The following is a 27,571-nucleotide window of genomic DNA, read 5'->3' as shown; positions in this document are numbered from 1 at the left end:
AAGCCAGTTAACATTCAACATACAAGCTTTTCAATTGAATGTTGAGTGATATTACTCACTGGCAACTTGAGATAGATATTCATCTCTTTTGAAAAAATTCCCGATGGGCAAAGCTTCGGCGAAATGGGAACTTTTACCGGAATCCTATCTTGGGTTAAAAAATATTTTTGAGGGAACCTTTACCCTAATAGAAGAAAGAACCAGCTCGTACAAATATCACGGGCGTTAAGAAAGCCAGTACGTCTGCGGATCGGCTTTACTTACAGCCAGCACGGCTCTTAGGCTGAATATCAGCTTGCAGCTTTTTTTTGCCTTACAATCTATCAGCATTGGATCGGCTTGCGGCTTTTTTAGCCTGCATGACATCGGGGCATACTTTTTCCCGGTTGTAATTCTCCTTTGACTGTATATTTCAGGACTTAATGACTATTATGTTGTTTGATGATGTTGAATAATCCAGTGAATGTTAACTGGCTTGCTAATGACTTATGATTGCAAATAATTGTAATAATATAATTTTATTGTAGCCATCAGTGCTTGCTTGGTTTTTGTTACCTGGAGGTTGGCAACCCTAGCCTAGGAGTCACAGGCCCGCCCTGACTGCATCCAAACACTAGAGTGGAGGCAAAGGTCAGCTTTCTGCCAGGAGGCTCTACTTTCCGAGAAATCTCTGCTTCTCCCCGGGAAAGGAGAGGCAACCGTGCGTGTTATTTCTGCTGAGACAGTGCTGGCGAGCAAATTCTTATCCCACAAAGCGACAGAACCAGCTGCGGCTGGGGATCCAGAGCGATAAACACAAACCGCGGGCTTAAAGCCCCCCCATGTATCTAAGACGGAGATAAGATAGACTTTTCTCCGCCGCGTGCCTGGGCAGCCTGCTCTCTGCGTCAGCTATCTGGAGGAATCACGGCAGGGAGGGACTGATAACACCAAGAGGTGCTAGAAATCAAGCTGAAGCCAAATTAGAAAAAAAAAAAAGTAATGCAGAGTCTGGAAGGGGGGGGACCCAACAAAAACACATCAGTAATCATGAAAATGGAAGCAGATGACCAGGCGAGGAAAAAGGGAAAAAAAGAAACCAGGTAAAAACTGGAACTTTCTTCTTACTGAGTCATTTCTCAACCAAACAACAAATTCTAGGTAGTCAGATCCTCAAGTGATCAATCAAATGGATTATATCACTTTGGACTGCAGGTGGGAACAATGACACAAATTTGCTTTCTCTTTTAAACTAGTCATGCATTTAAAAAAACACACGCACAATCTAGCGTAGTGTTGTGGTAGGGAGGGGGATTTCTTTCCCCCTGAAATTCACTGTTTTAGAGACAGCCAGTCCTGTTATTCTCCTTTTTTTTTCTCTTTTAAAAGAGAGATTTCTTTTTTTTCATTTGTCTTTGGTTTCTCTTCGAAGAGAAAACAATGCACCTTTTGGTAACTTCAACCCTCGTGGCTGTCTTCTAGTATACAAACCGAAAAGGTTGAGCTAAAAAACACTAAAATTACAAATATATAAATTTTAATATGGTGCACAGTAAAGTTAAAAGCATAGGCAGGATAGGCAAGTCATTCACAATCAATAAATACAAGAAACTCATTCACAGTTGATGTGAAACCATACGGCACCTGGTCGGCTACGGTGTGAACAGACTGCTGGACTTGATGGGCCATGGTCTGATCCAGCATGGCCTTTCTTATGTTCTTATGTCTGTTGTGGGGAGCGAAAGGGAAGGCAATTGTAAGCTGCTTTGAGACTCCTTAAAGGTAAAGGTCCCCTGTGCAAGCACCGGGTCATTCCTGACCCATAGGGTAATGTCACATCTAGACTTTGTTTTACGGGGTGGTTTGCCAGTGCCTTCCCCAGTCATCTTCCCTTTACCTCCAGCAAGCTGGGTACTCATTTCACCGACCTCGGAAGGATGGAAGGCTGAGACAACCTTGAGCCGGCTACCTGAAACCAGCTTCCGTCAGGATTGAACTCAGAGATTTTGACTGCAGTACTGCAGCTTACCACTCTGCCCCATGGGGCTCCTTAAAGGTAGAGAAAAGTGGGATATAAAACCCAATTCTTCTTCTTCTATCAGAGTTCAGAAGCTAAGCAGGGTCGGCCACAGTTAGTACTGGAATGAGAGACCATCAAGGGAGTTCAGGTCTACACAGAGATAGGCAATGCTAAAACCACCTCCAGATTTCTCTTGCCTTGAAAACCCCATGAGGGTTACAATGAGTCGGCATGACTTGAAGCTGCACTTGCTCTCGGCCCAAGGCTTGGGGGATTTCTTTCTCCCCTTCTGAAGAGGAAGGAAAATCTGTGGCTCAGTGGTAGAGCATCTGCTTGGCATGCAGAAGGTCCCATGTTCAATCTCCAGTATCTCCAGTTGAAAGGAGCAGGCAGTAGGTGATGAGAAAGACCTCAGCCTGTGACCCTGGAAAGCAGCTGTCGGTCTGAGTAGACAGTACTGACCTTGATGGACCAAGGGTCTGATTCAGTATAAGGCAGCCTCATGTGATATACACACCGTCAGTTCTAATATGGAAAAATCCCCATAACACAACTTTGCATCTAATGGGGAGGGGCTGTGGCTCAGTGGTAGAACATCTGCTTGGCATGCAGAAGGTCCCAGGTTCAATCCCCGGCATCTCCAGTTAAAGGGACTAGGCAGGTAGGTGATGTGAAAGACCTCTACCTTGAGACCCTGGAGAGCTGCTGCCGGTCTGAGTAGACAATATTGACTTTTGATGGACCAAAGGTCTGATTCAGTATAAAGCAGCTTCATGTATTCATGTGATGTTACTTTCAAAGCTGTGTCCACTCACAAAAGGCACCAAGAGTGACTCCCATCCTACGCCACAAGAAGGAGGTTCATTCATTCTGATTAGTGCGATTGCATTACATCTGTGCATTGATGTGCCTACCTCTTGCTCCGTGCATTGTTTTATTTGCACAAGGGCAACAACGGCCGTGTTTAAACAGCTGACCCCACCTATTCTCTCTCTCGCCAAATAATGGGATACTAATGGCTGTTTGAAGTTGGAGAATCAATAAAGCCAATCTGAAAAGAATGCTAATTAACTTGAACTAATAGCAAGGGCTGCAAATATAGAATGAAAAGCCATTAATTTCCCTCTAGTAAGCATGAAAATATCTTTGGAAATGGTGATGATAATAAAACGCCTGTTTTTAACTGGCTTTTCACACACTCTCCATCAATTAATACATTAGATGGTGGAGGGGTGGTCTCACCCATGTTGATTTTGCTAACTGGATATCACAAGTCCCCCTGACAGGGGCTGGCCTGGGCTATCCCAATCTTGGTGGACCGGAAGAAACTTTTCTCCTTCTCTCATAATACCAGAACGCGGGTCCTCTGCTGAAGCTGGAAGGTGAGAGATTCAAAACTGATAAAATGAAGTATTTCTTCACACAACACATGGTTAATCTCCCAGCTCCAGGATGTGGTGATGGCTGCCAACTTGGAAGGCTTTAAGAGGGGAGTGGACGTGTTCATGGAGGATAGGGCTAACCATGGCTACTAGTCAAAATGGATACTAGTCCTGAAGCATACCTATTATCTCCAGGATCAGAGGAGCATGCCTATTACTAGGTGATTTGGGACACAGGCAGGATGCTGCTGCTGCAGTCGTCTTGTTTGTGGGCTTCCTAGAGGCACCTGGTTGGCTGCTGTGTGAACAGACTGCTGGACTTGATGGGCCTGGGTCTGATCCAGCATGGCCTTTCTTATGTTCTTATGCTCTTATGTAATCTTGTCAGATCTCAGAAGCTAAGCAGGGTCGCCCCTCGTTAGTACTTGGATGGGAGACCGCCAAGGAAGTCCAGGGTTGCTACGCAGAGGCAGGCACTGGCAAACCACCACTGAATGTCTCTTGCCTTGACCTGGATGGCCCAGTCTAGGCCAGTTTCATCAGATCTCGGAAGCTAAGCAGGGTCAGCCCTGGTTAGTACTTGGATGGGAGACCACCAAGGAAGTCCAGGGCTGCTATGCAGCAATAGGGAATAACAAACCACCTCTGAACATATCTTGCCTTGAAAATCCTACACCATTGCCTTAACTTGTCTGAGATCTGATAGCATTTTCCGCTGCCACCTTGATCAAGTCACTGTTGCCTGGCATTGACATGGGGCAAGGTCTTTAGCTGGCATGGTGGAGGACTTGTATACCTTTCCCTCCACTGGCCATCCCATGTCATAGGACAGGTGGTCCCTGAAGAAGTTCATTGTGCAGCAGCCTGATATATACCATCTCCCCCAGGGGAGAAAGGATTATGCAAATCAGGTCATCATGCATGCAGACCTTCCTGTGGATTGTCAGACTTGCACATGGCAGAAGAAAGGAGCTATGGTGGTCCTTCACAAAACCAAGCAGCCTGTCTGCTGATTGAGGGTATAGACCAGCGGTTCCCAAACTTTTTGGGCCACCCCCCCTTGGTTCTACAAACTCAACACCAGCCCCCTCCACCTAGGGTTGCCAGGTCCCTCTTGGCAACCAGCGGGAGGTTTTTGGGGTGGAGCCTGTTGAGGGACGGGTTTGGGGAGGGGAGGGACTTCAATGCCATAGAGTTCAGTTGCCAAAGCGGCCATTTTTCTCCAAGTGATCTGATCTCTATCGGCTGGAGATCAGTTGAATCAGCAGGAAATCTCCTGCTACTACCTGGCAGTTGGCAATCCTACCTCCACCCTATCCTATAAAAAGCATTATTCAAAATAGGGGTTTGCATGATGCACTAAAGAAAATAATAACAATAAAATTTCAAAACAGTAATTAATTGCACATTTATTCAAAGAAGAAGAAGAGTTGGTTTTTATATGCCAACTTTCTTTACCACTGAAGGAAGAATCGAACCAGCTTACAATCACCTTCCCTTCCCCTCCCCACAACAGACACCCTGTGAGGTAGGTGGGGCTGAGAGAGTGTGACTAGCCCAAGGTCACCCAGCTGGCTTCATGTGCAGGAATGGGGAAACAAATCCAGTTCACCAGATTAGCCTCCGCCACTCATGTGGAGGAGGAGTGAGGAATCAAATCCGGTTCTCCAGATCAGAGACTACCGCTCCAAACTGCTGCTCTTAACCACTACAGGATGCTAAAATTTATTCAACAAAACTGATGAACTTGATCCAGTGGTACCAGCTGTTCAAAGCCTAGAATTTTTTTTGATAGTTTCCGCCCAATTTGCCATGGTGCTATTGTGTGTATTAAGTGCCATCAAGTTGCTTCCGACTCATGGCGACCCTATGAATCAAACTTCTCCAAAATGGCCTATCCTTGACAGCCTTGCTCAGATCTTGCAAAATTGAGGGCTGTGGCTTCCTTTATTGAGTCATCCCACCTCTTGTTGGGTCTTCCTCTTTTCCTGCTGCCCTCAGCTTTTCCTAGCATGACTGTCTTTTCTAGTGACTCTTGTCTTCTCATGTGTGTGTGTTAAGAGCCGTCAAGTCGCTTCCAACTCATGGCGACCCTATGAATGAAAGTCCTCCAAAATGTCCTATCTTTGACAGCCTTGCTCAGATCTTGCAAGTTGAAGGCTGTGGCTTCCTTTATTGAGTCAATCCATCTCTTGTTGGGTCTTCCTCTTCTCATGATGTGACCAAAATACGATAGCCTCAGTTTAGTCATTTTAGCTTCTAAGGTCAGTTCAGGCCTGGTTGGATCTATAACCCACTGATTTTTTTTTTTGGCAGTCCACTGTATCCGTAACACTCTCCTCCAACACCACATTTCAAAGGAATCTACTTACTTCCTATCAGCTTTAATCAATGTCCGGCTTTCACACCCATACATAGTAATAGGGAATATGATGGCATGAATTAACTTAATCTTGGTGGCCAGTGACACATCCTTGCACTTCAAAATCTTTTCTAGCTCCTTCATGGCTGCCCTTCACAGTCTCAATCTCCTTCTGATTTCTTGGCTGCAGCCTCCCTTTTGGTTGATGATGGAGCCAAGGTGCTATAGCTTGATCTATTGTAAATTAGTGAACAACACAGTCAAAGGGGCCCACCTCTAGCACCCCCTGCTGCCCCCTGCCTCTTAATGTCCCCTTAGGTAATCCCACCCCCCAGGGGGGTGGTACTGCCCACTTTGGGAACCTCTGGTATAGACCAAGCTCATCTCTTTATCTGAATTCCTTCTTTCGGCTTCTTCTGAAGTTCCTTAGATGTTTTGCTGATGAGAAAGGTCCTCGTTGGCTTTGCGTTTTGCATTGGGCGAGATCCAGCAACATGTTGATCTGCGCAGATGCTCAAGGGTAGCATGGGTTGTTAAAATGTTGTACATATGTATTTTTTTCCCCAGCAGCAGCATATTTCTGCTCTTTTCCTATTTCTCCAGGCATTAGCTCGGGGAATTGATTCAATGTCGCTTAGCTCCTTCGAAATGTCACCATTGGCATCGAAAAATTCCAAAGAGCGGAGAAGCCGAAGACGAAAAAAGAAATCCTCAGGGGGAGAAGATTATGGGGAAGACCAAAAAGGTCTGAAATCTGAATCGGAAGACGGCCAGCGGAGGACGGTTAGTCTTTGCCAAAAATGACAGAGGGGGGAGACTGTTATGAAAATCCCATTGAAAGTGCATGCTGTGTGTAAGAATAGGATGACAATGATTCTCTAATATGGTGGCACAAGATTAAGGCTGGCTACATGAACATAAGGGCCTTGTGGCACAGAGTGGTAAGCTGCAGTACTGCAGTCAAAAACTCTGCTCACGATCTGAGTTCAATCCTGACGGAAGTCAGTTTCAGGTAGCCGGTTCAAGGGTGACTCAGCCGTTCATCCTTCCGAGGTCAGTCAAATGAGTACCCAGCTTGTTGGTGGTTAAGTTTAGATGACTGGGGAAGGCAATGGCAAACCACCTTGTAAACATAGTCTGCCTAGTTTACGTCAGGATGTGACATCACCCCATGGGTCAGGAATGACCCGGAGCTTGCACAGGGGAGTACCTTTACCTTTACATTAACGTATCTGGGATGTTGAATGGTGTGGTATGGCCCAATTTCATTCTTGGAAGCTAAGGACTCGGATGGGGGAACAACCAAGGAAGGCTCTGCAGAGCAAGGCAATAACAAACCGCCTCTGCTTCTCACTTGCCTCGAAAGCCCCTTGCTGTGGTTGCCATAAGTCGGTTGCCACTTGCTAACACTTAAGTACATAGATATCTGGAGATCACCAGCTCCAGACAGTGTGTGTGTGTTAAGTGCCGTCAAGTCGTTTCCGACTCATGGCGACCCTATGAATGAAAGTCCTCCAAAATGTCCTATCTTCGACAGCCCCGCTCAGATCTTGCAAATTGAAGGCTGTGGCTTCCTTTATTGAGTCAATCCATCTCTTGTTGGGTCTTCCTCTTTTCCTGCTGCCCTCAACTTTTCCTATCATGACGGTCTTTTCCAGTGACTCTTGTCGTCTCATGACGTGACCAAAATACGACAGCCTCAGTTTAGTCATTTTAGCTTCTAGGGTCAGTTCAGGCTTGATTTGATCTATAACCCACTGATTTGTTTTTTTGGCAGTCCACGGAATCCGTAACACTCTTCTCCAACACCACATTTCAAAGGAATCTATTTTCTTCCTATCAGCTTTCTTCACTGTCCAGCTTTCACACCCATACATAGTAATAGGGAATATGATGGCATGAATTAATCTAGTCTTGGTGGCCAGAGTCACATCCTTACACTTCAAAATCTTTTCTAGCTCCTTCATGGCTGCCCTTCCCAGTCTCAATCTCCTTCTAATTTCTTGGCTGCAGTCTCCCTTTTGGTTGATGGTGGAGCCAAGGAATAGAAAGTCTTGAACAATTTCAATTTCCTCATTGTCAACCTTAAAGTTGTGTAATTCTCCTGTAGTCATTACTTTTGTTTTCTTGATGTTCAGCTGTAGTCCTGCTTTGGCACTTTCTCTTTTAACTTTCAGCAATAGTTGTTTCAAATCTTCACTATTTTCTGCCAATAATGTAGTGTCATCAGCATATCTCAAATTATTAATGTTCCTCCCTCCAATTTTCACTCCACCTTCATCTAAATCTAATCCAGCTTTCCTAATTATATGTTCTGCATATAGATTGAAGAGATAGGGAGATAAAATACATCCTTGTCTGACACCTTTGCCAATTGGAAACCATTCCGTTTCTCCATATTCTGTTCTAACTGAGGCCTCTTGTCCAGAGTACAGGTTGCGCATCAAAACGATCAGATGTAGTGGCACACCCATTTCCCTTAAAACCAGCCATAGCTTTTCATGATCCACACAGTCAAAAGCTTTGCTGTAATCTATGAAACACAAGCTGATTTTCTTCTGAAATTATCTCGTACGCTCCAGTAACCAGCGTATATTTGCAATATGATCTCTAGTGCCTCTTCCTTTTCTGAAACCAGCTTGAACATCAGGCATTTCTCGTTCCATATATGGTAACAGCCTTTGCTGTAAGATTTTGAGCATCACTTTACTTGCATGAGAAATTAATGCAATGGTCCGATAGTTGTTACAATCTTTGATGTCTCCTTTCTTGGGAATTGGAATGTAAATGGATTGTTTCCAGTCTGTGGGCCATTGTTTTGTTTTCCATATCTGTTGGCATATTCTTGTCAAGATTTTGATGGACTCCGTTTCTGTGGCTTGGAATAGCTCTATTGATATCCCATCTGCTCCTGGTGATTTGTTTCTCCCGATTGCTCTCAATGCAGCTTTCACTTCACTTTCTAAAACTGTAGGTTCTTCTTCAAAAGATTCTTCTTGGAAAGAATCTTTTATCCTTTCATCTCTTCTGTATAGTTCTTCAGTGTATTGTTCCCACCTTTTCTTTATTTTGTCCTGTTCAGTTAATGTATTTCCATGCTGATCTTTCAGCATGCCTAACCGTGCTTTAAATTTCCCTTTGATTTCTTGGATCTTGTGGAACAGATCTCTTGTTCTTCCTTTTTTGTTGTTCTCTTCTATTTCTTGACACTGGTTATTATAATAGGTCTCTTTGTCTCTACGTGCTAGTCGCTGGAACGTTGCACTTAGACTTTTGATTCTATTTCTGTCACCTTCTACTTTTGCTTCTCGTCTATCTCTGGCAATTTTAAGAGTCTCCTCAGACATCCATCGAGGTTTTTCTTTTCTTTTGGCTACAGGAATAGTCTTTGCACATTCTTCCTTGATAATATCTCTAGTTTCCACCCATAGTTCTTCAGGTTTACATTCACTTGAACTTAGTAATGCAAATCTGTTCCTTACATGGTCTTTAAACTCTTCCGGAATATTGCTTAGATTGTATTTTGGTGCTATGAATGTTTTGGTGTTTTTCTTAAGCTTTATCTTTATTTTCGGTATTAGCAATTCATGATCTGTACCGCAGTCGGCTCTTGGTCTTGTTTTGGCCGAGAGAATAGAGCTTCTCCATCTTCTGCTTCCAATTATATAATCTATTTGATTTCTATACTGGCCGTCTGGTGATGTCCATGTATACAATCTTCTATTTGGTTGCCTGAAACATGTGTTTGCAATGAACAGATTGTTGTCTTCACAGAATTCTACGAGGCGTTCTCCTGCTTCATTCCGTGCTCCTAGCCCAAATCTGCCAACAACATTTGATTCTGCTTTGTTTCCTACTTTTGCGTTCCAATCACCTATGATTATCAGCATATCTTGTTTAGGTGTGTGATCAATTTCTTCCTGAACACTGGCATAAAAACTTTCAATTTCTTCCTCATCAGCATCTGTAGTTGGGGCATAAACTTGAAGGATGCTTATGTTGATAGGCTTTCCCTGAAGTCTGATTGATATTATTCGGTCAGACTTTGCATTATAGCTCCTGACTGCCTTTGCTACATCTTGCCTCACTATTAAAGCAACTCCGTTTCTTCTCTTTTTGTCATTCCCTGAATAAAACACTTTGTAATTTTCTGATTGAAAATGTCCTAATCCAGTCCACTTTAATTCACTTATTCCCAGGACTGAAATGTCCATACGTTCCATTTCTTGTTTAACAATTTCAAGCTTACCCTGATTCATGCTTCTCACATTCCATGTTCCTATTTTATGCGTCGAACAGCTTCGGACTTTCCTTTTGCATCTATTCATGTCAACCACTGAACGTCCTTTCGGCTTTAGTCCAATCGCATCATTAAGAACAGCGCTACTCGTACTTGTCCTCTGCTCTACCCCAGTAGCAGATTGAGTGCCATCCGACCTGGGGGTCCCATCTTCCAGCACTATATCTTTTTTCATTTTGGTTTGTCTCATCATAGGGTTTTCAAGGTAAAGGTTGGTCAGAAGTGGTTTACCAGTGCCTTCTTCTGCGCAGTACTAACCAGAGTTAGCCGTAGTGGCACTGCCGTTGTCTACGAAAGATCTTCCGCCAGTGTCACCTTCCACTACTGCTGCTGCCCAGTAGCTAACCTTCAGGGATTCCTCTGCCCCCATCCCCATTGGAACTGCCTGTTCTCTTCTGCGGATGTGGCCATTGATCCCTTAAGCGGGTGGATGCATCTTCGTCTGGTGTCTCAGCTGTGACCATTCCGTCTTGAGTGACTCTGCTAGGAGTTTAGTCTCTTGATAGAGTCTAGACCCCTTACGGTATTGCTCTCAGCTTCCCTGACACTCACAAACCCCCTCACCACGTTAAGGTGTGCATCCAGAAGGGGGGCTCCAGACAGAGTCATGAGAAAATCCTAGGGAGACGGGTCTGCCAGAATCCTCTGAATTAGTTGCATCTCTGCTTGTAGTACACACAGCTCTGGGTTGCCTAGGTAAATATGTGGGTGGCTTATGAATGGAGGTTCTCATCTTCTGCAGGTGGCCCTTAAGTTGGCTGCCAACTCTGTGGCGTTGTGAAATGCATAACAACCCAGGACCAAAGAATCCCTAAATGCTACATTAACATAAGAACATAACATCAGAAGAGCCCTGCTGGCTCAGCCTAAGCGGAGCGCTACATTGGCTTCTTTCCAGTCTTCTAGTAAAGTAAGATGTGGGGAAGAAACAGATTCCAGTTGGTCCTGGCACTTGCATTCAGATGGTAGTTTTAAAATATATTTTATTTTTATTTTTTTAATAATTACACTCCCCAAACAAAAATGAAAAATATAAGAAATATAACCACAATGGTGGCAGGTCTACACATACGCATCTATAAAAGGTTTCCCAAAAACTAAAACATAAGTCTGTACCCAATTGTTGTCTATATGCCACATGTTCAAATATTGATAATACTTGAGAGCCAGCATGGTGTAGTGGTTAAGAGCGGTGGTTTGGAGCGGTGGACTCTGATCTGGAGAACCGGGTTTGATTCCCCACTCCTCTACATGAGTGGCGGATGCTAATCTGGTAACCGGGTTGGTTTTCCCACTCCTACGCATGAAGCCAGCTGGGTGACCTTGAGCTAGTCACAGTTCTCTTAGAGGTCTCTCAGCTCCACCTACCTCACAGGGTGTCTGTTGTGGGGAGGGGAAGGGAAGGTGATTGCAAGCTGGTTTGATTCTTCCTTCAGTGGGAGAGAAAGTCAGCATATAAAAACCAACTCTTCCTCTTCCTCTTCTTCTTCTTCTTCTCATTCTTAACAGTTCTTGCCTCTTCCTCCAACCCACCAGCTCAGGACCTCTCTAATTAACAGGGTCAGCCTGTGTAAAATCTGCCAATACTTCATTGTTAGCAAAGTTAGCAACACTTGCCGATCGCATTGAAATCATGCCAAGGATGGAAACGGATGTGCCAAATGAATGGCAACCATGTGAGCGCACTCAGATCTACCCAGTTCTCGAGTGACACATGAATGGATTGGTTTTTTCTTTCTTTCTTTGGTTTATTCGTCCAGAGCCTTTATTCTTTTTTTCCCTGTTTAATTGAGCGGGCTGCTTTTCTAATTACAAGATCGTTAGTGCCAAAGTGGCAGAATGAGCTGCTTTCCTCTGAATGGGCTTTGGCATGCGGAACGAAATGTCAGTCTGGGCGTGGAAGACAGCAACACATTTCTCCGCATGTTCCTTCTACTGATGAGTTGGCTTTCCCTTTTGCATCCTTGCGTTTGTCATCTGCAGACACACACACACACCCAAAATGAAACCATGGCAAGGAGTGTGCCTAAGCGTGCGGTGCATCTCCCTTTCAAAGAACTGGCCCTTTTGGGGAACATAGTACCAGAAATCACATAGAATGGCCACTATTCAACACTAGTCAATATCAAAATATATATTTAACATACCTGCTTAACCAAATAACCAGAAGTTTGGTTAAGATTGGGTCAGGGAGGTCCTATTTTATGGGGTCCAGAAGGGGTTGCCCCCCTCCATAGAAAAGTATGGTAAAGTTTATGATGCTTCTCTATGGAGGAGGGGGCGACCCCTTCCAGACCCCATAACATCGGGCCCCCTAACCAAAGCTTCACCAAACTTTGGGGTTCATGTGAGGAAAGTCCCTTGAAGCTACCCTGAAAATTTGGGAATGCTACCCCACCTACCTCACAGGGTGTCTGTTATGGGGAGGGGAAGGGAAGGCAATTTTAAGCCGGTTTCTCTACCACCTTAAGTGGTAGAGAAAGTCGGCATATAAAAAACAACTCTTCTTTAAGAACTAAACTCTCTGCTCTCTTCGGGATTAAAGGCCCTTCTAAATTTTTCTGTGATTATAGACCTGGGTGCAGAGGCAGGCAATGTCAAACCACCTCCGAAGGCTTCTTGCCTTGAAAAGCCTATGGGGTCGCCATAAATCAGCTGTGACTTGACGGCATATTCCAACACAACCCATTAGCATTCATTCTGTTATGAGGCCTTTTGTCAACCTTTGTGGTTACCTAGCAATTATTTGTGTCCATATGTGATTGTAAAAGCCGCACTGGCGGGGGCTTCACCTACCACGCACCACCTGCCTAAAAGGCCTCTAGTTGGGCCAATGTGGGCTGGTAACACCAAGAGTTGAAAACAACAGCAAAACGTACATACAAAACAAGGACAAATTCAGCCCCCCCACCCCCTTCCCAGTTGCCAGCACAGAGGCAAGGAAAGGGGGGGGGGGAGAAAATGTAGCACAGGGACACGTTGGGATAGGGTTGCCAACCTCCAGGTACTAGCTGGAGATCTCCTGCTATTACAACTGATCTCCAGCCAATAGCGATCAGATCAGCTGGAGAAAATGGCTGCTTTGGCAATTGGATTCTATGGCATTGAAGCCCCTCCCGAAACCCTGCCCTCTCCACCCCAAAAACCTCCTGCTGGTGCTAAAGAGCCACCCTACTTTGGGAGATAAAAGCTTAATGCTTTCTGTTTGTTCCTGAGCACTAAAAAAAAACCTAGTTGATGACCCATCTGCAGAAACTATCGTGGAAGAATTAGTAATCTTCGTAACTCTGAATAGTAGGGTTGCCAACCTCCAGGTGGTGGCTGGAGATCTTCCGCTATTAAAACTGATTTCCAGGTGATAGAGATCAGTTCCCCTGGAGAAAATGGCCGCTTTGGCAAATTGGACTCTATGTCATTGAAGTCCCTCCCCTCTCCAAACCCCACCTTCCTCAGGCTCCGCCCCAAAAATCTCCAGGTATTTCTCATCCCGGAGCTGGCAACCCTACCAAATAGCAGCAACATGAAATTCACATCTTTTCTTTGCCCCCTTTCTTTTTCGACCATCAAGACCGTCCTGGGTTTCACCTCTGGTTCGCTGGAAACTTCGGTGAAGCGGAAGGCCAGCCATGGGAGTGTCTTCAGCTTCCGGTTGCGCGGCAGGGACATCGGCTCGGAGGCAGACTTTGCCGACGACGACATCAGCACGGCGGGGGAGAGCGAAAGCCAGCGTGGATCCTTGCTCGTCCCGAGGAATGGGAGGCGCCTGAGCGTGCAGAGTCAAATGAGCCACAGCTCGCCCAACTGCACGCTCAACGGCAAGAGGAACTCCTCGGTGGACTGCAATGGCGTGGTGTCACTCATTGGAGGAGGGAGTCCAGACCCAACTTCTCCAACAGATAACCTGTTGTCCCCAGTTATTATGGAGAAATCTGGAACTGGCGATTCAGTGAGTCTGCTCTTCTTTGCTGCACAGAAGTTGGGTTCCTGTTGTAACCCATCGAGCCAAATGTAACACACCAACCATTGACTGGGGCTTTACCGGTGTTTGACAATTCCCCTCCACCCCGTTTTGCAGGCCACCAGAAAATCAGGGCATTTATTGACCCTTCCGTTCATGACTGATGTGCTGTATTTGGCTTGATAATTCAGACAATGTGTACGACTTCATCTTGCATAAGTTTATGATGCATTCCCAGACAATGGTCATTTAAGCAGGGGAAGTTTGTGTTTGGTTTGCTGCACAGTTTTCTGATCCAAATTCTCAAACATCAAATGCATGAGGGCTTCCCCCCTCCAAGAATTTCCAGGAGTACCCTGTGATTAATTATGCATACTCAGTGAATCAGAGAGCTTCTGAGTCCCTCCCCCTGAAAACCCAGCCTTGTTGCAGTTTACTTGGAGGGGGCGGGTCAGCTCTTAAAGGGACTGCTCCCTGTCTGTGCGTGTGCTTTTGCAAAGCTGGGTATTCCTCCCCTCCTTTCTTCAACAGCTCCCTGCCAGCCTCTTTTCGGTTGGTGTCTTCCTGTGCATTTCATGAAGGTTTCACTCCCTCTTTTGTACTTTGCTTTGAGGGAAGGGGTTGGATGGGAGGGACAGACATGTGAGAAGGAGAAGCCAGAATGGGCATGGGGAGAGAAACCCGAAGTTAGGACTATCAAGGAAATGGCGGGGATTTGCCTCGCTCTTGCCTCAAAGCAGAATTTAAATTTGTTATCAAACAGCATCCTAGAACTGCGGGGAAAGAACTGCGGGGGAGTGAAGTGACTTCTAAAGGCTGGAAAAATCATGAATAATGCAAAGGAAGCCTCGAAGCAGTCCAGCAGGGATCGCGAGCTAAATACCCCTGCATAAATGGCCAATGGGATGCTTCTGTTCTTGAGAATTTAGGAGTAAACAAGAATCCCAGTGGTCCTGTATCCTCAAAGACACAAAAGGATAATCCCTTGTTGAACAGGGAATTCGGTCCCATAGAGAGTTCTTGGTTGGGATAATCGCTCTCGAATCATTGGAGCTAAGGGTACAAAATGCCCCCAAGCCTGTCTTGGCCTATTTAGCAGAGCCAAATATCCTCCAGTGACGACCAAGGATGTGTCCAGTGAAAAACTGCTGCTACAAGGTGCTTTCTGTTTGCCAGTCCTGGTCCTTTGCCTGAATAGGGTTGGCAGCCAGTGGGAGACTGGGAGGGAAGCCATCACGACAGCATGACTCCATTTCTGGGCCGAACCCATAAGTGACGTCACACTGTATGGTTTTATCATAGAGTTTGCACTGAATCCTAGAGTGGCATAACGTCATTTCTGGTATTGCCTGCAATGGCTTTTTTTTCTCCATTTCCCCGCCACCATCCTACCAAGTGGCAATGGGCGTTAAGTGCCGTCAAGTCTCTTCCAACTCATGGCGACCCTATGAATCAAACTCCTCCAAAATGTCCTATCCTTGACAGCCTTGCTCAGTTCTTGCAAATTGAGGGCCATCACTTCCTTTATAGAGTCAATCCATCTCTTGTTGGGACGTCCTCTTTTCCTGCTGCCCTCAACTTTTCCTAGCATGACTGTCTTTTCCAGTGACTCTTGTATTCTCAGAAGGTGACCAAAGTACTACAGCCTCAGTTTAGTTATTTTAGCTTCTAGGGTCAGTTCAGGCTTGATTCGATCTGTAACCCACTGATTTGTTTTTTTTGGCGGTCCACGGTATCCGTCACACTCTCCTCCAACACCACATTTCAAAGGAATCTACTTTCTTCCTATCAGCTTTCTTCAATGTCCAGCTTTGTGGGGTGGGGGGATTTGCCAGGAAAAGGATGCTCTTTTATTATGGAAATACAAGAAGGGAAAAGCGGTTAGGGCAACACAATTCAAATAGGACTGGGTGCCTCTTCTGCCCCCTTTAACTTTTTTTTCTGTTTATTTCCTGTTTATTTAAACTTCATGTGAAGTGCGACACAACGGAACTACTCAGGCTCTGCCTGTATCCAGCATAACCTTTCCCTTCAAATGCCAACTGTGAAGTGTGCTGCTTATGAGCAGCCCTTTATTTATTTGTGTATTCATTAATGCGGTCTCTGAACCACGTCTGAAGCACATTAGCAGCTTAGTGGTTCTCCGTTTTGCTCATTTACAGCTGTTGTGCCTCCGAGCTAAGCGTGGGGCTCTCGACTCCCACTTCAGCCGGCAGGAGATGAGAACACTTAGTATTAACAAAGAGGTATTGGTTTAAATCCCATCAAGGGATCTTCCCTTGGCATTGGCCCTCGTGGCGCTTCATTAGTTTCTGGCGCTGAGATGACAAAGGAACCTCTGCTAGGGCTTCTTCTCTGATGCCACTTTCCGCCTTGACGGGAGGGAAAAAGTCTGTTGAAAATTAACTAGAGTGGGCAGCCAGTGGAAAACACTCTTGGCACCTCCGTGGTCGTCTAGGAAATCTCGCCGAGGCGCTATAGCAACAGATGCTCACTTTGACGGTGCAGAAGGAAGGATGCTCGTGCTTCAGCAAAGCGGGTTCGGGATTTAATCTGTTCAGGCCCGGCAAACATGGACTAGAAGCTGAATGCCCCTAAACCCATGGCCTTTTAGAGGCAGACTTTTGAGAAACACGCCAATGTTCAGACCAAGCCGTGACATAATTCAGAGTGGAATACTGGTCAGCGCTGCATTTTTTTTTTTTAAAGAAGAAAGGTTGCAGTCAGAAGATTTATCCACCCTGCGCATGCGACTTTTTATTCAAGTTGGGCAGTCATGGCTTCCTCCAGAGCATCCTGGGAATCGTAGTCTGGGGAAAGTGCTGAGAATCCTTTATTAGGGATCACTTAACACCTCTTCTAACTAAAATTCTGGTTACCAAAATTCCCTGGCGAGATCAAATGACAGTTAAATATGGCTGGTATGGCTGGGCATATCTATACCTCAGACCTATTTCAGTGTTTAGAAGCAAATTATTTCTGTGTCCGTGTTCCAAAGGTGCCCGCAGGCTCAGAAAGGTTGGGGACCACGATCTACACATGGTGTAGTGGTTAAGAGCGGTGGTTTGGAGCGGTGGACTCTGACCTGGAGAACCAGGTTTGATTCCCCACTCCTCCACATAATCTGGTGAGCTGGATTTGTTTCCCCACTCCTCCACACAAAGCCAGCTGGGTGACCTTGGGCTAGTCACACTCTCTCAGCCCCACCTACCTCACAGGGTATATGTTGTGGGGAGGGGAAGGGAAGGTGATTGTAAGCCAGTTTGATTCTTCCTTAAGTGGTAGAGAAAGTCGGCATATAAAAACCAACTCTTCCACTTCTTCTAAGTCCCCCCCCCTCCCCGCTTAGTGCTTAAAAAGATCCTCACTATATGCGGTAAATTAAAACTGCACCAGTACCCAAGTGCAGCACGCTGGCTGTGTGCACTCTATTTTCCTCTCTCCGTATTCCTAATGGCGAGCTCTCAAAAGAGGGGTGCGCTGTATGGTGCTATAGATCTTCATTTACATGTAAATTGCAGAACGATGTATTTGTCCCCAAAAGGTTAGGCCAATTCAAGTGGGAAACATTTGCAGTCACACAAAACAGAGAGAGGGAGAGCTGTCGTCCACCGACACAATCCCTGAGTGTATATTTATTTTTCCTCTAGTCTCTTGACATTTTCTTTTCCTACCTAGATTTTGTTGGTAGACTGTGTATGGGTTGGTGGATGAATGATTTGATCTTTGGGCAGGATCTGGACAGCTTGGGGAGCAAAGAACTGCCCCTATGAATTTATTTACTTGGTCATTTGTTTTCCCCTCCCTTTCTTGGGTGTATACGCTACCTTATTCCTAATGCTCATAGCAAGTTTATATCCGTATGTATGGATCCCAGAGCATTGTGTGGCCAGTTACAGTACATAAGAACGTAAGAAAAGCCATGCTGGATCAGACCAAGGCCCATCAAGTAATTGTGGCAACTTGGTAATATCCAGGTAACTTGATAATGGGGGGGGGGGGGACTTGGTAACATCCAGGTAACTTGGTAATTAAGGGACTTGGTAACATTCAGGTAAGTTTGTAATGGAGGGACTTGGTAACATCCAAGTTACTTGGTAGTGGAGGGACTTGGTAACATCCAGGTAACTTGGTAATGGAGGGACTTGATAACATTCAGGTAACTTGGAAATGGAGGGACTTGGTAACATTCAGACTTGACTACTGTAGCATGCTATATGTGGGGCTCTCCTTGAAGACAGTTTGGAAACTTCAGTTGGTCCAAAATGTGGCAGCTTGGGTCCTTACAGGCATTTACAGGAGTGCTCAAGTTAATGTTACACAATCAGTACTGGTTTCCAAAATAGTTTGGGGATCAGTACAGCGTACTGTTTTTGACCTTTAAAGCGCTGGATACCTTGGGTTTATTTATTTGGGTAGTCTTTACATACCACTTTTGTCCCCAAAGAGATCCAAAGCAGTTCACAGCAACAATGGAAATTCAATATAAATATACCAAACACAACAAACTGCAGTTTTGCTTTGGGTGTGTCAGGATTCGGTTTTTGGTTCATCCCTGGGCCCTGTCTGCGAGCTATGAGCTAAGTGTCAAAGGGCAAAAATCCTACTGGCTCTTTCCCTTCAGCTGGTGCCTTTAGCCACACCCAGGCCTTTTAGTACCTGCAGACCAACACGGCTACACACCTGAAACGATCCACATATAGCAGGCTGCTATTCATAGTGACCCGGGAATCTCTTTTCCACTGGGGGTTCCGTTTCTAAACCCAAGCCTCTGCATCTTATGAAGGCGAAAGATGCCAGCGGACCTGCAAATACCAATTCCTAGCTGTTTAGAAATGGTGTGTGTGTGTTTGTACAGTTAACTGTTTGCCTCAACAGACCACTCCGTCTGAAGAAGTGAGCAGGAAGCGCCTTCTGTCTCCCCAACGCCTTTCGGTGGATCAGTCAGAGGAACATTTTCAAAGGCAGCGAGCTGTGAGCGCCGTCAGTATCATCACTAGTGCCATGGAAGGTAAGAGGCCCTTTTGAAGTTGAACCCCGCTCTATGTGTGTGTGTGTTAAGTGCCGTCAAGTCGCTTCTGACTAATGGCGGCCCTATGAATTAATGTCCTCCAAAACGTCCTATCTTTAACAGCCTTGCTCAGGTCTTGCAAATTGAGGGCCGTGGCTTCCTGTATAGAGTCAATCCATCTCCGGTTGGGTCTTCCTTTTTTCCTACTATTTTCAACTTTTCCTACCATAATTGTGTTTTCCAGTGACTCTTGTCTTCTCATAACGTGACCAAAGTATGATAGCCTCAGTTGAGTCATTTTAGCTTCTAGGGTCAGTTCGGGCTTGATTTCATCTAGAACTGATTTGTTTTTTTGGCCATCCACAGTATCTGTAACACTCTCCTCCAACACCACATTTCAAAGGAATCCACTTTCTTCCTATCAGCTTTCTTCATTGTCCAGCTTTTTGGACTGTGATCTCTGTAGTCTGATCTTTATAGTGTGGAGATAAACTGTAATTCCAGGGGATCGCCATGTCAATCCATCTCTTGTTGGATCTTCCTTTTTCCCTACTTCCTTCAAGTTTTCCTAGCATGATTGTCTTTTCTAGTGACTCTTGCCTTCTCATAATGTGACCAAAGTTCGACAGCCTCAGTTTAGTCATTTTAGCTTCTAGGGTCAGTTCTGGCTTGATTTGTTCTATAACCCATTGATTTGGTTTTTTGGCAGTCCATGGTATCCGTAGCACTCTAGTTACAATCAGAGAATCGGGGAACACATAAAAAGAGGTGCCGCCTGAGGACGCTGCCCCAGGCCACCACCTAGGAAACAAATCCTGGGAAACAAATCCAGTTCACCAGATTAGCCTCCGCCACTCATGTGGAGGAGTGGGGAATCAAACCCGGTTCTACAGATCAGAGTCCACTGTTCCAAACCACGGCTCTTAACCACTACCCCATGCTGGCTCCCTTACCTCGAGTAAGCACTAGTGAAAATACTCTTGAAAATCTGGGCTTTGCATGTACAGAAACTGCAAAGTACATGTGTTACCCGGTTTGCACCAAATGGTGATCATGTGTATGGAGAAGTTCACACTTCACTCCCATCCAAGAACAGCATTATAGTTAAGCTTTACAGTTCTCTGTCCTGAATGAGCTCTGGGTTCCCTCAGTCCTGGTGGAATCTTCCAAGACATCTCTAAATGCCATGGAAATCTGACGCTCCGCTTCAAAGACTTTTACTCCTCCAGGTTTCTCCTCTCCTTTAAATTGAAATAATGGATGTGTGATGTTTTGTGCTCTGCATAAGCCTTGTATAAATGCTGCTAAGAATTCCAAACAGATGATGCTGAGCTGAGTCAGCCCGTTCATCTGTCTCGATCCACGCTGTCTGCTCCGACTGGCAGCTGCCCTTCACCTCCTTAGGAAGACCAAGGACTTTCCCAGCCCGGCGATGACTGAGCTCCTTTTAAGTGGAGGTGCTCAGAAGTGAACCTTGAGGGCTTCTGTGCGTGAAGCATGCAGCCCTCCTGCTGTTGCCATTCCTTAGTTCCCATGGCATTGAAATGCTGCTTCTATTAATACGACCAAAACAATGTTTTACAGCACTTTTATCACAGTGTTAACATTGAAGGTATGAGAATGCCTGAACCTCTGAAAGGATAAGAGCTAGATTGGAGTCCAGTAGATTTGAGTCCTGTGGACATGTTCATGAAGGAGAGGGCTATTCATGGCTACGAGTAAAAATGGATACTAGTCATGATGCGTGCCTACTCTCCAGGATCAGAGGAGCATGCCTATTATGTTAGGTGCTGTGGAACACAGGCAGGACAGTGCTGCAGTTGTCTTGTTTTTGGGCTTCCTTGAGGCACCTGGTTGGCCACTGTGTGAACAGACTGCTGGACTTGGTGGGCCTTGGTGTGATCCAGCATGGCCTTTCTTATGGATACTGGTCATGATGCATACCTGTTCTCTCCAGGATCAGATGAGCATGCCTATTACATTAGGTGCTGTGGAACACAAGCAGGGTGCTGCTGCTGCTGCAGTTGTCTTGTTTGTAGGCTTCCTAGAGGCACCTGGGTGGCCACTGTGTGAACAGACTGCTGGACTTGATGGACCTTGGTCTGATCCAGCATGGATACTGGTTATGATGCATACCTGTTCTCTCCAGGATCAGAGCAGCATGCCTATTATGTTAGGTGCTGTGGAACACAGGCAGGATAATGCTGCTGCAGCCATCCTGTTTGTGGGCTTCCTAGAGGCGCCTGGTCGGCCACTATGTGAACAGACTGCTAGACTTGGTCTGATCCAACATGGCCTTTCTTATGTTCTTATCTTCACCTTAGAGACCAACAAGATTTTCAGAATGTAAGTTTTTGGGAGCTTTGACTCTCAAGAGTTCATACACCGAAAATCGCATTGGTCTCTAATAGGATTGCCAGCTCTGAGTTGGGAAATACTGGGGGGGGGGGGGGGCTGTGGCTCAGTGGTATAGCATCTGCTTGGCATGCAGAAGGTCCCAGGTTCAACCCATGGTATTTCCAGTTAAAATGACTAGGCAAATAGGTGATGTGAAAGACCTGTACCTGAGACGCTGGAGAGCTGCTGCCGGTCTGAGTAGACAATACTGACTTTGATTGGCCAAGGGTCTGATTCATTATAAGACAGCTTCATGTTTTCATGTGAGATTTTGGAGGTGGAGCCTGTGGATGGCAGATTTGGGGAGGGGTGGGACCTTGGCAGGTTATAATGCCATAGAGTCCAACCTCCAAAGCAGCCATTTTCTCTCGGGGAACTGATCTGGGTCACCTGGAGAACAGTTGTAATAGGAGACCTCCAGGTACCACCTGGAGATTGGTAACCCTAAAGTGTGACTGGACTGAAATCTAGCTCTTCTACTGCCGACCAACAGAGCTGCCTTCCTGGAAAAATGAGAAATCTGAAATGTCTACTATCATTTGAAATTTCTCATCTGAAGCTGGTTGTACATTTGAAGCTGCGATGGAACGGTTTGCACCACATCAGGCTGTACGTGGGAAGAGATGACTTTTATATTAATGTTCTCACACGTTTTTAAAAAATATCCCTGCAAACAGAAAAGTAGCAGAAATGTTCCAGCCCAGACCATGGCTGATGGTTTTCTGTTTCATTCTTCAGGAGAACATTCAAAATGTCTACTGCTTACCGTCCAAAGCCAGTGTGGTCCGTTTTGCCTCCTTGGCACTCTGCCGTCTTGCACGTAGCACAGAGCTGGAAAGGAAGACATTCTCATCTGCTCTGTTCTGAGAGTTTCTGTGAATGATCGGTGACCTTGTGCTTTTCCAAGATGAAAAGAAGTCAGCCCTTGTTTAATTCTGTTTCATCCGCGTCAAAGCAGGAAATGGCAAGGGCTGCCGTAGAGGGTCACCTCTAACAATGACTTGTCGTGTGACCGCCATGAAGTTCCAAAGTTAAGGCTAGTAAGAAAGAGACATGTAGCTGACACCAGCTTTTTTGTTTAACCCTCCGTTACGCTGTGCTGCTGATTTTGGCCGAGCAGCAAGAAGTGGGGTCATTGGGAGAAGGCTGAATTCCATTTTAGCGTGAACTGTTTTGTACTACTGGAGAAACTCCAGGATGTTCAGCAGTGGAATCGGCTGCCTAGGGGGGAGGAGGAGGAGGAAAAAGAAGAAGAGTTGGTTTTTTTGTATGCCAACTTTCTCTACCACTTAAGGGAGAATCAGACTGGCTTACAATCACCTTCCCTTCCCCTCCCCACAACAGACACCCTGTGAGGTAGGTGGGGCTGAGAGAGTGTGACTATCCCAAGGTCATCCAGCTGGCTTCACGTGTAGGAGTGGGGAAACAAATCCAGTTCACCAGATTAGCCTCCGCCACTCATGTGGAGGAGTAGGGAATCAAACCCGGTTCTCCAGATCAGAGTGAAACGCTCCAAACCACCGCTCTTAACCACTACACCACACTGGTTCTCCAGAGAGAGCTCCGCCTCTCTGGTAATCCCTAAGCAGAGGCTGGACAGACACTTGTCAGGGACATTCTAGGCTGATCCTGCATTGAGCAGGGGGTTGGTCCTGATGGCCTATATGAACATGTAAACACATGAAGCTGCCTTATACTGAATCAGACCCTTGGTCCATCGAAGTCAGTATTGTCTACTCAGACCAGCAGCTGCTCTCCAGGGTCTCAGGCAGGGGTCTTTCACATCACCTACGTGCCTGTCCAATTAGCTGGAGATGCCGGGGATCGAACCTGGAACCTTCTGCATGCCAAGCAGATGCTCTACCACTGAGCCACAGCCCCTCCCCATGGCCTGTATGGCCCCTTCCAACTCTATAATTCTATGATTCTAGGTCGCAGGTTCAATCCCCAGCATTAAATTACGTGCAGAAAGGAACCGGCTGGATATTGGGAATTGATTTTTTAACCATAAGAATAGTTCAGCAGTGAAATCAGCTGCCTAGGGAGGTGGCAGCCCTCCCCCTCACTGGCAGTCTTCAAGCAGCAGCTGGACAGACACTTGTCAGGGTTGCTCTAGACTGATCCTGCATTGAGCAGGGGGTTGGACTAGATGGCCTGCATGGCCCCTTCCACCTCTGTGATTCTATGATTCTATAAGCTGATCTTGGGTTTCCCCTGCCATTATAGGTGTTTGTGAGCTTAGGAAAACTAAAGAGATTGCCAATTACTGCTATTGAGAAAGGTCCCTGTACTTTTCTTGATTACATTTGGATTTTACATAATTACATCTCATGCTGTGCATTTTGTGGCCTTTTGACCCTGCTGCTTACTGGGGTTTTTTCCTTCATAACTCACATATGTCTGCCTAGTCAGGATCCACTACATATACTGACAAAGTAAGGATTAGTCAACGGATGCTTACGCTAGAACAAAAAAAGTGGTTAGTCTTCAAGGCACCACAAGACTCCCCCCCCCCCAGGTTTGCCAGGTCCTCTCCCCAAGGCCATCACGAGGGGACGAGCATGTAGGGTTTCCAGGTCCAGGCTTGGAAACTCTTGGGGATGGAGCCTGGGAGGACAGGGACGTCCGTGGGGTTCAGGGCCACAGAGTCCACCCTCCAAAGCAAACATTTTCTCCAGCAGAACTGATCTCTGTAGTCTGGAGATGAACTGTAATTCCCGGGGATCCCCATCTCCCACCTGGAATCTGACATCCCTAGACCTCCCCTGTTTCTTTTAACTGCTCTTGAATTTGTGTGTCAAATGCAACATGAGGACCTAGTAAATGAGAGCCAGCACGGTGTAGTGGTTAAGAGCGGTGGTTTGGAGCATTTCACTATGATCTGGAGAACCGGTTTGATTCCCCACACATGAGCAGCGGTGAACCCACTTGGTTTCCCCACTTCTCCACATGAAGCCAGCTGGGTGACCTTGGGCTAGTCACACTCTCTCAGCCCCACCTACCTCACTGGGTGTCTGTTGTGGAGAGGGGAAGGGAAGGCGATTGTAAGCCAGTTTGATTCTGCTTTAAGTGGGAGAGAAAGTTGGCATACAAAACCCAACTCTTCTTCTAAATTGCCAGTAGCAAGCAAGCTTTCAAGTTCCACAGAATTTGTCTTTAGTTTAAAAAAAACAAACCAAAAATAAAAAGGGGAGGGGAGAAACAAAGATCCTTCAGGACAGGATGGAAAATCCTGAACAGCTTCTGCGTTTTTAAAATTCTTAAAAGATGAATGGCAGGAGATGTTACGCAGCTGTAGACATTGCTAGATGCAAAACAGATTTGGGGTTGTGCCAGCTGGGATGGAGAAGCAAGCGGCTGTTCTGACAGTATAAAATCCAGCAGTTATTGGGCCCAAATGAGGGTACCTTTGCTGGCTTATAATATACAAATCATGTTCTGCTAGTAAAAATGTGTGTGTTATTGTAATATCCAACCCTCCTTTCAGCCTGCCAAAAACAGACATGAGGGATGGGACGTGGTTCAGGGTTGCTGGGCTGGGAAAGAGGAGTTGAGCCCTTGTCCCATGCACCATCTCTCCAATCAAAAATGTCCCTCTCCAGGCACACAATCCGGGGACCTATAGGGCTTTTGCCCAGCAAGGCTTCTGATTGACTATTGGAGATTGACACGCCGTGCGGATTTTTTAAAACGTTGCTTTGGCGGTAGCTGCTGCCGCAGCACAAGAATCCGCACTGTGTGACTGAAGTTAAGCCGTGGCAATCGTTTTGTGGCTGACTCTGCCTCCCGCGGCAGCCACAGGCTGAAAAAGCTTGGGGACCCCTGCCCTACCTCCAAGCTATGGCCCTTCTCCCTATCAGTACTATCATTGCTACTGCGGCTCCTAGCTAGTTAGCTATCAGCAGTGCTGTAGAATGGATGCCCGGTATACAAATAGGCAGCCAGATGGGCAGATATATGGTTATAAGTTCTGGCCACCCGGAGCCCAGCCTTGGCTGGGGATGGAGGGTGGGGTATAAATCGAAAAGTAAACAAATGAAACTCCCTATCTCCCCCTACTTTTCCTTACCATCCAAGCAGGGCAGCCTGATTGCCCCTCGCAAGTCAACCAGGGCCCTGTGTGCCAGAATCTTGCTGGGTACCCAAGGTTGGGTGGAGAAAGGTAACATGATATTAGCATGCACACTCTGTACGGGAGACTAATATAGCCCAGACTCGAACAACTTGCAGGTATTTCATCTAGAGGGCTTTCTCATTTGAAACTGGTTGCACACCCTACATACCTACCTGGGCGTTTATAGTTTTAAAATATTGTCGAAGGCTTTCACGGTCAGAGTTCATTGGTTCTTGTAGGTTATCCGGGCTGTGAGACCGTGGTCTTGGTATTTTCTTTCCTGACGTTTCGCCCACAGCTGTGGCAGGCATCTTCAGAGGAGTAACACTGAAGGACAGTGTTGTAGTTTTGTTTATATATTGTGATACATTGTTGGTGTGTGCATTATATAGGTTTTCATCTGGCCACCGATGAAGGCCTGTAGGCTGAAATGCGTATGGTGTGTAGTTTATGTTTATCAACCTTATGAGTAGCCACGGTGCCTTGTTTGATCATTTTAATGTTTTTAACCTTGATATAAGTGCCTTAAAATAAATCTTTCTCTCTATATAACATCATTTTACCTTTCTGCACCCAACCTTGGGTACCCAGCTTTTGGTTTTTCAGGTTGGGTTCCCGCCTCCCTCCTTTTTCTTGTTTATTGCCAGAATTATGCACCATTGATGCTGTTTTTAGCCTGGTACTATTGGTCTTAAATTAAATTACCATTCTGAATTGATGGGGTTTTTTTAAATTGCGCTTTATGATATATTGATGTAAGCCGCCCTGAGCCCGGCTTTGGCCAGGACGGAGGACGGGATATAAATCTATCGTCGAAGGCTTTCACGGTCAGAGTTCATCGGTTCTTGTAAGTTATCCGGGCTGTGTGACCGTGGTCTTGGTATTTTCTTTCCTGAAGATGCCTGCCACAGCTGTGGGCGAAACGTCAGGAAAGAAAATACCAAGACCACGGTCACACAGCCCGGATAACCTACAAGAACCGATGAATCTATCATGTTGATGGAATAGATCCTTGCACACATGCAGGGAAATGCATGACTTTTCTTTCTTACCATGGGCCTTCCGCGGCCATTGTGTCGTGTGCTTCTTCTTCCCTAGAGCTGGAAGAATCTCAACAGAAGTGCCCTCCCTGCTGGAACCGTTTTGCGGTCAAGTTCCTCATCTGGGACTGCTGCCCTCTGTGGCTGCTGATCAAGCAAAAGGTCAAGTTTGTCATCATGGACCCTTTCAGCGACCTCACCATCACCCTCTGCATTGTGCTGAACACCCTCTTCATGGCCATGGATCATTACAAGATGACCAAAGACTTCGAGGACGTCCTCAACATCGGCAATCAGGTAAGCTGAAGAACTTTGGGAGAACGTTCTAACAGTCAGAGCGGTTCCTCAGTGGAACAGGCTTCCTCAGGAGGTGGTGAGCTCTCCCTCCCTGGAAGTTTTTAAGCAGAGGCTAGATGGCCATCTGTCAGCAATGCCAATTCTATGACCTTAGGCAGATGATGAGAGGGAGGGCACCTTGGCCATCTTCTGGGCATGGAGTAGGGGTCACTGGGTTTGTGTGTGGGGGGGAGGTAGTTGTGAATTTCCTGCATTGTGCAGGGGGTTGGACTAGATGACCCTGGCGATCCCTTCCAACTCTATGATTCTATTATTCTAAGCTGACGCTATTCTAGCATTTCATGCAGTCAGACTGGGGGGCAGACTGGGGAGAAGGCTGGCTTTGGTTGGTCAAAGAAGCCCCTCATTCTGTCCAACCCACAAAGCCAAGTGCCACGAGCAGATCGCCAATCTTAGGCACGTTTGAGAAATTGGTGGACGTTCTCTTTAAGCTGTCAAGGCTAAGTCCTAGGAATCAATCAAATCCATTAAAAAAATAATCATACAATTTAGTGGCTACCATGACATCTTGTCGTAGTGGATTCCATAAGTAAATTGTGCATTGAATGAACCAACTAGTAGGGTTACCAGCCTCCAGGTACTAGCTGGAGATCTCCTGCTATTACCGCTGATCTCCAGCCTGCAGAGATCAGTTCACCTGGAGAAAATGGC

At 46.0% G+C, this 27,571-nt stretch overlaps 1 protein-coding gene across 2 annotated transcripts in view; it reads left to right on the top strand.

Moving 5' to 3' along the window:
- Positions 1-27,571, top strand: part of LOC130484301 (sodium channel protein type 5 subunit alpha-like) — a 229,386-nt gene that overhangs the window by 73,440 nt on the left and 128,375 nt on the right. For both annotated transcript variants that reach the window (XM_056857212.1, XM_056857211.1), the window contains exons 10-13: positions 6,347-6,526; positions 13,612-13,989; positions 18,880-19,012; positions 26,622-26,860. In XM_056857212.1, coding sequence (XP_056713190.1) covers positions 6,347-6,526; positions 13,612-13,989; positions 18,880-19,012; positions 26,622-26,860 — 930 coding nt within the window. The remainder of the gene's footprint in view (positions 1-6,346; positions 6,527-13,611; positions 13,990-18,879; positions 19,013-26,621; positions 26,861-27,571) is intronic.

This window comes from Euleptes europaea, chromosome 11 (genome assembly GCF_029931775.1).
Source record: "Euleptes europaea isolate rEulEur1 chromosome 11, rEulEur1.hap1, whole genome shotgun sequence".
In the NCBI taxonomy this organism is placed as follows: domain Eukaryota; kingdom Metazoa; phylum Chordata; class Lepidosauria; order Squamata; family Sphaerodactylidae; genus Euleptes; species Euleptes europaea.
This window is presented reverse-complemented; position numbering and strand designations above follow the sequence as displayed.